We start from the raw sequence: 13,366 nt of genomic DNA, 5'->3' as shown, positions 1-13,366 counted from the left end.
AACTCAACAACCTATACTTAAGTAGAGGCTATACACAAGTTCTAGTTGGGTAATCCCAAGATCACCAGGAAACACTGATGTTCAGAACACCGGGCCTGTGGAAACGCGTTCGCTCTGAATTAGAGCCGAGACACTGAAATAGAGCTGGTGGAAAAGGGCATTATAATGGTCTATAATTACAGCCTTCATTTTATTTCCAACTTCATAGAGAATGGCATTATTTTAGCAATTGATCTTTTGTAAATGACAGATTGCATGTATATGTAAATGGCTCAGATGTTCTTAATAAATGCCATATTCATGCCACTTTAAGGTTTAGTTTTGAGAGTTTGCACAAACTGATTTTCACTTTTGTCCACTTTATCAAGAGAAATACCATTAATATTTTCAACAATTGCTCTTCCAACAGTATCTTTAATCTTAGGGATCTGCCAAGGTGTTTAATAAATTGAAATGATGTTATGTGTGTCATCACCTGTCCTGCAGTGCCAGCAACACTAAGGTAGCCACTATATTTGCATAGATGGATCTTCTGGATTCCAAGCCTTGGGTCATCACTGTATGGGTCAAAGCAGCCAACCTGTAAAGAAATGACACAACCAGCATGCTTAGCCATTACCCAAAAGGGAGGGGGAGATGTACGTTGTGGACAGTTCGCCAATCCATCACAAGGCGACACAAAACCATGTGCATGCGTGCACACACAAAACTAAAGAGAATGAAGAGAGACCAAGAAAACAAACAGTCATGCTTTTGGACAGTGGGGCAAGGGGCACCCAGACAGAACCCACGCATGCACAGAGAGAACATGCAAGCTCCATGCAGAAAGACCCCAATTCAGGACTTGAACCTAGAACCTTCTTGCTGCTACCAACTGCTGCACCATGAATAGAATGTAAAAAAGAAACTGTTAGATCAGAACATACAAGTCGTTCAATGGAAAGTTTCCATATTAGTACCCCAGCCAGCAGAGTAGAACAAAACCTTTCAACGGGTATCTGCTCCTTCTCATTCTAAAGAAGCTAAATGTAGATTGTAGAACATACAACCTTTCGGAAGGGCGGCCACTCTCCTTCAGCGCTTTGGCTCATGTTGTCATTAAGGTCAGCATCTGCACTGAATACTGCCGCTGTGGACAACTTGTACAGAGGATACAGGCAAACTCCTGATGCATCCCAAAAGCGCAGAGTTCCATCCTCATGTCTGCATGAACCAATAAAGAATGTACCGTTAACATGTGTTGTATTTTAAGGTGGATTTGTGGAACATGTGAAAAAAGAAACAAACTGACCCAGTGAGCAACAGGTCCCTCTGTGGAGGATCTGAGGCCAGGTTCTGACCGCCTATTATCGGCCAAGGCTAAGAGAAAAACAGAAAAGTCCATCGTGTTAAAGCAGGAAAAATATGTCTGTAGAGTATATTGTGTAATATCAGTTTTTCCATCAGTGAATGGAGCTCTGTTGCTTAAAAAGTTTTTCAATATTACAGGAAAGTCTAGTTTATTGAAAAGGAATCTTGAATAAAACAGACTGACACAATAATTAAACAGATTATGTTTAAATTCATGAAGGAATAAAAATAACTTCCTGCCAACATGGGAACCTTTTTTGAGTACTGAGTATTCTGGACCACTCCAGCAGCAATAATCCTTTCCCATAGTTTAAGGGGAATGGCAGACACATGGTGGGAGCAGGTGATGGCTGAACTGTGAAGCGGAACCAGGTAAGGTGTCTGAATAGCAGGCCAGCCTTCCGTCTGCAGGTCGATGACAACCAGCTCCTCTTCCACCAGAACCACCAGTGCGCTGGGCTCTCCTGCAGAAACATGCAGAGATTCTCAGAATCACACCAAGCTGAGGGAGCATGAGAGAAATAATCATGTCTTAATCAAACTGAAGATATTTGAATGCAGATCATTGCCACTGCTCTTTATTCACATGATTCTCATGGTTCAGAAAACAAGCTTGATCTGTTTTTATCTGCTGTATGTCTATCCTTCAGTTTTGATCAAACCAGCCTTCTACTGTACAGGTTCATTTCAAAGGCGACATATCATGCAAAATCCACTTTTTTAGCCCTTGAATACATGTTTTTGTGTACTTTGAGTGTTTAGGAATGCAAAACTTTGTACCAGCCCTGCATAGATATCTTTGTATTCTTTTTGGGTTAAATTTTTCAGTCTGTTCATTTTTCTCAGTTGCCTGTTCTTATGTAGATAAGTCAAAATATTCAGTTCTAGAGTGTATTAACCTACAAGACTCCTTACATCATCCCCCGGCATCAGAGCCTCTTCATAGTGGTTCAATTTAATTTTTCTCAGGAATGTTCCCACATCAGTGGGGAAAGTCTTCATGGAGCACTTGAGGAGGAGTGCTTCAGCAACCTCTGGAACCTCTGGCAGTAAAGAAGGACTTTCCAAAAGACTTTGTCTAATTGAGGAGTAAGATCCTTCTCTATATGTAAATTAGGTTCACAGCAAAGTAGTAAGCTGTTAATAATGCTAAAATTATTTGGCTTTGTATTTTCAATTTTCGTCTCATTAAACACATGACCCAAATGCATTCAGTGACATTCTTAATGGTCTCGTTTGCCAACTTGTTAATTATGTTGCGGCTTTGTTTACTTCATTCATATTATGGTAGCATCGATATTTTAATAGGTATCAGATTTACATGGACACTATAGTTAATCTATGCTCTATATACCAAATATCTGTTATGGATGCACAGGGTGTAAATATAGTAATAATACCATGGTGATGCTTTCATTTGAATGTGTGGTTCTGCAGGCTTGTCTTCATTTTCCTGCTCTGGGTCAGACTGGCTCCAACATGTAAGGTTGGATGGACAAGTCTTCTTGTTGACATCTTTAATAAACTTTGGAATAAAAGGTTTCTCTGCCAGTAGATAATTGTATCAAAACCTACAAAACGACTGAACAGGTTGAAGTGGAATGCTCTAAGACCTAAAGGGGGTGTGAAATGTCTCATTTACATTTAAAAAGACTGCAGAAAAAGAAAATGAAGAACTATGGAGCTACAATAATTAGGAATTCAGACCACAGCATTGTAGTTCTACATTACATGGATCATACGCAATTAATTTACATGAGAAAAGGAAGGGTTTAAATGCAGTATATGTCAATTTTAAGCCCTTACTGAACTATAATTGTTATCCTGTATTTCAAAAGCTGTGTTGGAAGCTTTTGAAATCCAATAACTGGACACATGTGGGCACAGAAAGTAATCCCAGTGGCACCGTGGAAAGTTTGTTCATTGTTTTATAGACCATACACTACCTAAAACTATCACTCTGTCTATCTCTGCGCATAATGACTGAGTTCTATCATTGTGACTATCTTTAGAGCAGTCGCTAAAGATAGTTTCTTTGAATTATTTTCGCATTAACCTATTTATATTCAGAAAGGTTCTATTTCGGCTTTGTACTAAAACAGCAGGACAATGCTAGATGGTTTATTAGGCTAACAAGGAGGGAGTCCTGAGGTTTTCAAGCCTGCCTGTGTGCTGGGGGCCATCTCTGATGACAAAGAAATCGATGATCCTGGAGGTAAAGTCGAAGGCCACTTGTGTTTTACTGTAGATCACAGTGATGCAGTGTCTGTCCCCATAGCTGGCCCGCGGCATGCCGCCACTGAACAGCAGGAACGGAGGCCTACACAAACAAGTTCCAGTTCAGTTCAGTTTGCCCACTGGTTAATGTGCAACATGTCCATCAGAGGAAGTTCAACATTTGCACAAATTCACTGAGGACACTGTCCAACTAAATAACACTGCTCCCTATAATGAACTCACCCTCCTGCAGTTGGAAGCTGAACTATTTTATTGATGGCCTTGCAAGGAAAATGTCCTAGAACAAGAAAATAAATGATCAGCCCCAAACATTACAAACGTGGCAAGAAGTTCAAATGGGGAAAAAAATAAAGGTTTTCCTCTTCACCGTATGGAACAATGGATTTCTCCTCTTCCTCCCTTTCATCCCCAGTTCTCAATGTCCAGTAGCAGTAACTTCCATCACTGTGCGAGCTCAGAATGCAGCTTCCATCCTCCGTCCACCACATGCTCTCCAGCTGCTACAGGTGATCACATTCAGAGGCTTATTGCAGCTGGGCTGGCAGATGAGTTATTACACTTCCACTCTCGACACTTACCTGAGTGGCCGGGATGTGGCGGATGGCATGGCGGTGATGCAAATCCCAGATGACCACCAGACCCCGTCCGTAGCCGATAGCAACCTGATTGGAGTTGACGGGGTTCTCCTGCAGGGCCTCAACATGTTCCAAATTCCTGCGACCAATGTAGGCATCTGGTACACTGGAGTAACAACAAAAAAAAGTGAACAGAGCCGACAGAGGCAAATGAGAGCAGGAGACAAGCTCTGTTTTCTTCAGGTTAGCTGAGTTTTGCTTGATAATGTCATAGAGTTCAAAGAAATTCTTTGTTTGAGTTCTGTGTTAATCCTGTGAAGTTCTCTTTCACCTTTCAGCTTTTTCACCGTTTGACTTGTATTAACACTCATATGAGATGAGCAACCACATTACATATAAGAAGACTTTCAATGAAAGAATTTTAAAACCAGATAGGGAAAAACTGTTCAAGCCAAAATGCTTATACTTTTCATCATCCCATTTAGAGGCTCTCAGATCTATAAGTCAGATCAAGTTCTAAAGGCCTGTTGCATTGCAGGGCTTGGTCCGATCCCCTTTAGATGGCCCTGGTTGTTTTTGCATTGAGCAGAGAACCACCTTGAAGGTGGGCAGGGACCATCATATCAATGTAATTCCTGCTGAAGCCATCTCCTCAAGGAGCGCAGAAAACTTTCAGTCTTCATTGTCCTGTCCAGCTCCTTGTGTAAGCACTTGTCAGCAAGGAAGTTGTGGAAAAGAATTACTTCATCTTTGCATTTTAACTACGTCAATAAAAAAATTGTTTAGTGCATCTGGCACAGCTAAACTACTACTGTATCTTTTGGGAATCCCTTGTTCAGAGACTTGCCAACTTCTGATCTTAAAAATTAAAATTTTTGGCTGAACTGGAACTTGTAATACAACTGTCCAGTGTAGCTAAGAGAACAGAATTATCCTCCTTATCAACACCAAAACCTCAAGACATTTTATCACACACAAGTAATGCAGACCAGGAAGTTGTGAGGTTATATATGCTCAGGCCACCACAGACAAATAGCTCATAAACTACATGGAATCATTTGATTTTATTGCCTCATTTTTCGGACTAAAAGTTGCTACTTTTTTCCCCATGCTTTGAATCATGTGACTTATAGCCCGGTGCGGCTTTTCTGTGGATATATCTTTATCCACCACGGGGCTCTTTAGCAGAAAGTGAATCATTGGAAGTCAAAATTGGAAATCAAAGAAGAAAGTGGTGATTTTCATTTCAACCAAGCTTGGGTTGTTGTAAACAAATATTTTAGTAATCGAGTAATCTATTGATTATTCTTACAATTAATCTAATAAAAAAAATTATAAAATAAAATATTGATCAATTTTGCATAACACGGGTGTTGCTATCGGATATCAATATCAGTCCATTTTTTGTCTTTCAGCATCCCTAACAGTTACTTTTTTGTAGTTTTGAAAACCAACCTGTAACAATAATAGCTCACTTTCTAAGTTAACCTGAAGAAAAGTTATACAAAGATTTGTAATTCTATTCAATTTAATAAAGAGGCAGGCTCATAAATAGGCTTATAAAAAAATGTCTATTCTCCAGCTTTTAGTTTATGTATTCATCTTCAGTCGGTTTAATAGATGAATTCTCACCTTGCCCCACACCTGTCAAGCTTTGGAAGAGAAATGTCACCTCAAGTTGGGGGGTTTGAGGTGGGGCTGGGGGACAGGAAGGAAATAGAACAGGGGAAAGACGAACGAACACACCTAATGGGGGGGTTCGACCAGTAGGCAGCCATGTACCGCCAATGTTTTCCGCCACCCGTTTGTGGCGGGATGAGACCGGGATGATATAAAATTTATTGTTCGGTTCACGGTAAAGCTACACTTAAACTGTAACCATCAACTACAACTACTCAGCCGCCCAACGTGTTCAGTCTATCCACTAAACCTGTATAAATACTCCCGCAGCGCTCTTCCCGTCATTCACTTTGAACCAGCAGCTCCTGGAGGAGAAAGGTTGCCATACTCCAGTCACTTTATTTTATTTTTTTAATTATATCTTTATTGATTCTCAAGAAAGTATCATCTTCATGATAATAGGCATCTACATCACCAAACTAACTCCAACATTTGAAATAAGATGCACAAGTGGAACATTGCTTTATAACAGACAAATCAAAAATGTAACTGCACTTCCCTGAGAAAGATTATAAGGTGATTATAAGGGAAGAAAGTGAAACTAAGAAGAAACTAAGGAAAAGAAGAGAGAAAAATACTAAATAAATACAAAATAAAATAAATATACTAACAAAAAAGTAGTATAAATTAACTAGGAAATTCCTGAAGAAATTTAACCAGGGCCTGCCAAAGTGTGCCCGTCGGTTTGGACCCAGCGTTCAGATGCTAAAAATTAGCATCAATGCTAAAGAAAGCTGCAATGTAATCAATAGCATGTGGAGAGTCACAAGCATGTTGCACCATTCAGTATGTTAAAAGTAGTGTATGTGTAACGTCCTTCTTATATTGTCCTGTGTTTGACGTTGTCTTATGAAACCAGTTTGATCATTATGCATTACGGAAGGGAGAAATTCTTCCAATCATCTGGCCATTGTTGAAGTAAAAAGTCGATCATCTATACTTAAAACAGATATTGGTCGGTATGATCCGCAATCCAGTTTATCTTTGCCTTCTTTATGTATTACTGAAATTATTACCTCCTTCCAGCTTGGTGGTGTTTGAGCTTTTCTCAGAGTCCAATTTCGTGAAGGGAGGTTTGGAATCAGCCCTTTCTGAAATTCTTTATAAAATTCTGACCCTGGCAATTTACATGGTTTTAATCTACTTATTGTGTTTTTTAATTCTTTTTCTGTAATGTCTGATGTCATTTTTCTATTCTCTTCTTGTTCACAACAGGCAGCTCTAGTGAGTTAAAATATTCATCAATTTGTTCTATAGTTTCTCCAGAGATTTTTTAATAGAAGGTTTTGTAAAATATTTCAAATGCTTCTTGGATGTCACTCAATTTGTTCTTTGATAGATTTGCTTTGGGGTTTCTGATTTTATGGATTGTATTTTCTGCTGTTTTCTTTTTAGTTTCCATGCTAGTACCCTCATAGATTTTGATCCTCCCTCATAGTGTCTTTGTTTAAGAAACATGAGGTTTTACATAGTTTCCTGTATTGTCATATTATTTATTTCATTTCTAATTCTTTGTAAATCTTACAGTATACTTTTTTGTTTGTTTTTGTTGTAGATCTTCCAATTTTTTATGCAATTCCTCTGATCTATTATTTCTTAATATAGAAATAATATTAGTTTTCTTTAGATGCAATGACATGGCTATAATTTTTTTCCCTCAGAACCGCTTTTAGAGTGTCCCAGATTATCGGCGGGGATTCTTCTCCATTGTCATTGAGATCTAAAGAAAAACTCATTCCTTTTGTATTTCCTTTTGAACCACTGGTTATTTAGTAAACCTGAATTTAGTTTCCACTATTCCACATATATTTAACAGTGGAGACCCAGGTCCACTGTTAAATATATAGGTGAGTGGTCACTCACATCTATTGCTCCAATTTCACATCTGTCCATTGTGTCCCTGTCTTTTGTAAATGTCAAAAAAATAATCAATTCTTGTGTATACTGAATGAGTGGCTGAATAGTGTGTATAGTCCTTTTTACTGGGGTAAAAGTCTCTCCATATGTCTATCAGGCCAACTTCCTTAAGAAGTTTATTTATTTTTTGTATTGTTGTTCTTTCTGATAGGCATTAGTTGCTCAAGAGGACATAAATAAGAGTTTCCTCACCAGCTGGTGATTTGGTCAAGGCTAATGTTCATCTCTTCCAACTCTCTGAATCCTGGGACTTCAACAACAAACACATGTCCACCTTCTGTTCCCAACAATAGCAGCTCCCCTGAGGAGTGAGTCAGCACTGCAGTCACTCTGGTAACACTGGGGGGGGCCCTGGCATACACACAAACAAGAAAATTACAAGAAGGTCAGCCTTCAGCTCCATCCTTCTGAAAGGGAACAACATTGTTCGCTGCTCCAGCTGCTCAGGTGAGAACCACCTGAGCAGCTCAGCATGGGACGGAGTCAGAGTGAAGAGGTGGTTTGTGTCAGTATGTCTGTGTACCCAGGTGGTCCGGTCAGCAGGAAACGGCCTATCTCAAGCAGCTCTGAAAGACCTTTGTGGCTTCGTAAAGTCCACATGTGCAGACTGTTGTCATCTAGCAGAGTCACCAGCTCCACCTGTACCAACACAACAAAGGTTGGAGGTAGTGCATGACTGCTGTAAGCTCTGCCTGTCATTTTTCCTTACTGTACCTTATAAGGCATGAAGAACACCTGCGTGACAGCAGCATTTTCATCATGAAGACCCATGAACTCCACGCCAGGAGCGCCATACCTGCACTCTAGTTAAGGACAGTCTGAATTTACAGCCAGTGCACTCAATAAGTTTCATTCATGGTTCTGGTTCAGTCATGGAACAATAAAAGTCTAAATATTTTTATTAATAAATGACATTTGTTAAATGATCCCTTTTGTTGTGTGTGAAGGGGACTGCACTCTGCCCTGTGGTGGATCGTCTGAGCAATCAGAGGCTCGATTCAATGGAGAAAACTATTGTCAGGTTCCTCCCAAAGGTGGATTATGCTCAGAAGTCAAAGACTTAGAAATGCATTAATTTGGAGTTACTTTTGACCGATTACAAAAGGTAAGAAAATTTGATATAGAAAATATTTTTAGGAAGCTGTGACTAAGCCTACCTTTTGTACACAAGGAAGCTTAAAGGAAGTGCTCTTCAAGATGGTTTCTTTGTCAACATATCTCTTTGAAAGAATATCTGAGAGGTCCACATTTTGTACACAGGTTAGTGCATGGAGTTACTCAGGCAGATGAGTGGTCTTGGATCAGCTGAAAAAATGTCAAAGGAAGTGTCTGAAATGATTCTTTGGACTTCATTCTGGATCCTTGTTGACTTCAACAAGGAGTCAACAAATCCAGTATAGGATTTGATGTCCTATACTTTGAGCCACTGATCTGTCTGAGGGATATCAAACTGTCCACATGATGATGGGGTCCTACCTGCATTTCTAATAAAATATTTTTTTCTTGGTAAGACATATATGAAATAAGATATAAACAGCACAAGTTGCAGATCTATTGCAAGTTACAGTTTTATCTTTTCATGTGTATTTTAACATCCAATAATCATGTGACACTGTCAGTTTGATGTGACATAGGAATCTCTATTTTTATAATTTTTTGTTCATTCATGTTGTAAATTCTGTGGGCAAAGCCACTGAGGCAATAAGTAAATACAGATCTGACCTTATATTTACTGCAACTGTTGTTACAATAAATATAAGATTATATAAGCAGTTACTGGCCAGTGTAGACATTTCTAACTTTTGCTTTAAGGTTCTATGGCTCGAGTATCCTTTCTTTACAAGTGTATGAACAGACAGAGGGGCAGAGAGAAAAGGGGAAGACATGCACAAATTGCACCGGGAACAACTGCCCTGAGGCCTGTATCTTCTACATATGGTTAACTCGTTCTACCACTAAGCCAGCTTATGCTCCTGTAACTTGTCCTTTAGTCATTTTAGTGTGCAAGTTTAAACTACGTGTTGATAAACTACATGTTGATAAACGCACAGTTCAGTCTTAGCACTGTGTCCTTCCCATTAAAGAAGCGTCAGAGTTTCTGAGAGGGATACAGCTTGATGGCTCCAGAGCGAGTTCCAATGGCCATGAGCTGAAGAGAGGAACTGTATCCCAGAGCGCTGGGCTGGTGGGGGAATCCATGTTCCACAGTCTGCACAGGAGAGCAAACAGACACACTTTATTCTTATTCAAATGTACATATTGAATGAAATTGTGTTGCAAGGTAATAATAAAATAAATAAATAATAGCAAAACGTATCAATAAAAACATATTTAATAAAAACATTAATGGGATTTTAGTTTGTCTGTCCGGCAGCCCCATGACCCTGGAGTGCATGTTTGGTACTGTATCTAATGGTTGTACAAGTTATTTGGAGGGTTTTAGTTTTTTACATTAGCCTTCCTAAAGCATTGTAACGTGACTAAAATCAGGAATTATTTGGTAGATTGATCCTTGTGACCATATTTTATAGAAAAATTATGTTTTATGAGATTATAAAACAATATTCTCGTAGAACAGATAAAGTGAACATTACACATTCACTGTTTTGTGAAGTCACTTACAGGGGACTAGACGTTAGTAACGCCTGGAATATTCTCACACATGCAACCTGAATGAGTTGATGCATTCAGGAACTGAATTAAGACTTTCCACATCTGAAAAGCTATCAAATCATGTGGGTTTTTTAACATTTACTTGCCATTTCAACTTATGAATACATGCAAGTTAACTCTCTGAAAAATATGACGATATGACCTTTACCTCCACCACTGATAGTGAGGTCAGTGGTGAAAAGAATGAACTTGCCTTGGTGAACTGAAAGAGCTCCTGTTTGAGGCGATCCCGCTGGGACTCTGATCCATGTCGCCTGAACCTTTTCATGGTACCTCAGCAGCAGCCTGGAGCCTGCAGCACCAAAGAAAAACTCTATGAGGAATGAAATGGAAAAAAAGTAAAGACGTTTATACGTGTATACATGTATGTGAAGCTAAAATGGTCACTTGAGTTCTCCTTAGAATAAATTTACAGACAAAGAAGGTTTTTTTTTTTATCTTAAATGAACAATCTATATTTATATAAAGCTTTGGCTTAGTTTCAGCCAATGGCCTTTCTTTGGGCCTGTTTACAGAATTACTATTACCAAGTTAGTTGATTATTCGAATAATTGATACATCATGATTAACCAAATTTATCATTTCATCCATAAATGGAATTCTTGAATTCTGACACAGCTTATTGCTGTTTTCACACTGCAGCCTGAAGAGACACAATTCCAATTTTTTGTCAAATCGGACTTTTCTGTTGTGGCCGTTCACACTTCCAATAAATGCGACCTGTAAGAGTTCTGCAGTGTGAACAAACAACCTGAAAATCTCACGCATCCGCAGCAGAGGGCACAATAACGTCACAGTTCTCAGTGTTCTCATAACTGCCATAAAAAGAAGTCTTCTTTTGTTTGCGGAAGAAACTTCTGCATCCATGTTTGCGGAAGTAAGCATGGATGATAACGCTGAAGAAAAGCTTACACATTTGAAGCTGTTGTCCAACTGGAGCAGCATATTAACAACTAAGATCTCATCATAATTTGTCATGGTTTTTCCTTCTGCTTGCGCATATCAGGATGCATAGAAGTGACAATTGTCGAGTATCAGTGACGTTCAGGTCAGATGAATGCGACCTGGACATTAGGTCACATTTGAATTGGATATGTATCGCATACACAAATGACCTGGGTCGCATTTGACAATAATCCGACCTTTGTTGTTCAGACTGTCATGAAAAGATCAGATACAGGTCGCATTACATCAAAAAATAAAATAAAATAAATAAATAAATAAATACTTTTTTTTTTCAAAAAATCGAAATTACAGACAAAATAACTTAAGTAGTAAAGTCTAAAATGATGCAAAATTTAATTACTTGGGGCCCTTTGTTGGGTGAAATTTCTTTGCCACGGTGAAAACAGAAGGCAGTGAAACTGTGAGAAGCACGAGTAATTTCTTATTTTTTTTAATATAGTCCTACATCCTATAAATGTACAAAACAGCTGTCACATACATGACAAAAAACATCACTTAAAACATCAACTTTTATTTAACCAGGTAAATTGAGAACAAATTCATAACATTTTTCAATAACTTATTCAGAAACATTAAAATTTTAAATGTAAATGTAGTAGAAAAAAATATAAAACATAAGGAAACAACCATTTCCATGCTGACTAAATGTACTGTAATACATTTACGAATACGTTTTTAAAAGAAGTACTATAGTTTTAACTGACTTGATAAAGGCTTATGTTGAAGCTAGTATGACCTTTGATCTTATTATTGCAAAGTGTTCCAATCATTGGGTGCAGTAAAATGAAAGGTGAATTTGCCTAATTATGTCCAAACTTTTGTTACCATCATAGTGATGACTTCATTACAACATAAAATGCAAGTATTGTTGAAAATATTGAGTGAGAAATTAACAGTGGTATAATTAAAAGTATGTCCACAAATATTATTGAAACCAGTATCTATTTCATCACTAAGACATAAGAGCATGGTTGAACTACTGAAATGAGACAGGAAGGTCCCCATTTAAATCCCAGCCTGAATTCTTCCTGCATGTTCTCCCGGTGGGAGGGTCATAGGGTTCTTTATGGGTTCCTCCCACTCTTCACAAACATGACTGCTCGAGTAATTGGGCCCTGGTAAACTGTGCTTTGGTCTGACGGCATCATTGTATGTTGGAATTGTCTCTATGTTGCCTTGTGATGGACTGGAAATCTACACAAAGTGCACTCTTCCTCTTGCCCCACGACCCCAAGAGATAGGCACCAGTACCAGGATAATTAGTTACAATGCAAGGACGGATCCATAAAAGGATGTGCACAATAGAGACCCCACCCTCTCTTTGCTTAAATCTGTCAACACATTCCAAACCTGAGATGGGCTGATCTGACATTATTATCAGACTCGATACTGATCTCATCCTTAAACTGGATAGCAGACTGAGGCGACTGCTAAAACTAAGACGATTGTTACTGAACTTGGGTTTGCCATATTTTACTTTGGACATTCAAGCTGTCAGCAGAACAAGCAAAAACATCACACTTCAGATAGTAATCTCACTCACTATATAAACAAATGTCCTAAATATATCAGTAGATGAATTTGTCAGATTCCGCAGTTTACTGATAGGTTTAACATACAAACAGCGTGTTATGGAAGTCCTCAGTCAGCAGACAATGCTGATGCTTGGTCAGCAAATTCCCTTGACCTACACCCCACAAAAAATCTCTGGGATGCTGTCAAGAGGAAATTTACACACCAGATCCAACAACACCTAAAGGTAGCTTTCAAAGCAATTTGGGTTTCTATCAGCCTATGTAGCACCTTCATGACAAACAATGCAGTAATTCAGAAGCATTGAATGTACATGCCTTTCAGAATCCTGACATTTGTACGAAAAGAAATCCAAGGTTGGTCTCATGTGATCTCATTTTCTGATCTACTAATTTTTGGGTTTTCTCTAGCTGTAAGCCACAATTATTAAAATT

At 38.6% G+C, this 13,366-nt stretch overlaps 1 protein-coding gene across 1 annotated transcript in view; it reads right to left on the bottom strand.

Moving 5' to 3' along the window:
* llgl2 (LLGL scribble cell polarity complex component 2) overlaps window positions 1-13,366 on the bottom strand; it is a 38,546-nt gene that overhangs the window by 20,243 nt on the left and 4,937 nt on the right. Inside the window, exons 2-14 of the mRNA XM_055024887.1 lie at window positions 10,627-10,725; window positions 9,872-9,969; window positions 8,475-8,556; window positions 8,284-8,399; window positions 7,953-8,111; window positions 4,167-4,329; window positions 3,956-4,088; window positions 3,811-3,865; window positions 3,516-3,670; window positions 1,603-1,814; window positions 1,292-1,359; window positions 1,050-1,203; window positions 476-580 (exon numbers count right to left, since the gene is read on the bottom strand). Coding sequence (XP_054880862.1) covers window positions 476-580; window positions 1,050-1,203; window positions 1,292-1,359; window positions 1,603-1,814; window positions 3,516-3,670; window positions 3,811-3,865; window positions 3,956-4,088; window positions 4,167-4,329; window positions 7,953-8,111; window positions 8,284-8,399; window positions 8,475-8,556; window positions 9,872-9,969; window positions 10,627-10,701 — 1,575 coding nt within the window. The 5' untranslated portion in view covers window positions 10,702-10,725. The remainder of the gene's footprint in view (window positions 1-475; window positions 581-1,049; window positions 1,204-1,291; window positions 1,360-1,602; window positions 1,815-3,515; window positions 3,671-3,810; window positions 3,866-3,955; window positions 4,089-4,166; window positions 4,330-7,952; window positions 8,112-8,283; window positions 8,400-8,474; window positions 8,557-9,871; window positions 9,970-10,626; window positions 10,726-13,366) is intronic.

This window comes from Poeciliopsis prolifica, unplaced genomic scaffold (assembly GCF_027474105.1).
Source record: "Poeciliopsis prolifica strain line A6 unplaced genomic scaffold, Auburn_PproV2 SCAFFOLD132, whole genome shotgun sequence".
NCBI classification, from domain to species: Eukaryota; Metazoa; Chordata; class Actinopteri; order Cyprinodontiformes; family Poeciliidae; genus Poeciliopsis; species Poeciliopsis prolifica.
The sequence above is the reverse complement of the archived record's forward strand: the minus strand, read 5'-3'. Positions and strand labels throughout refer to the sequence as shown.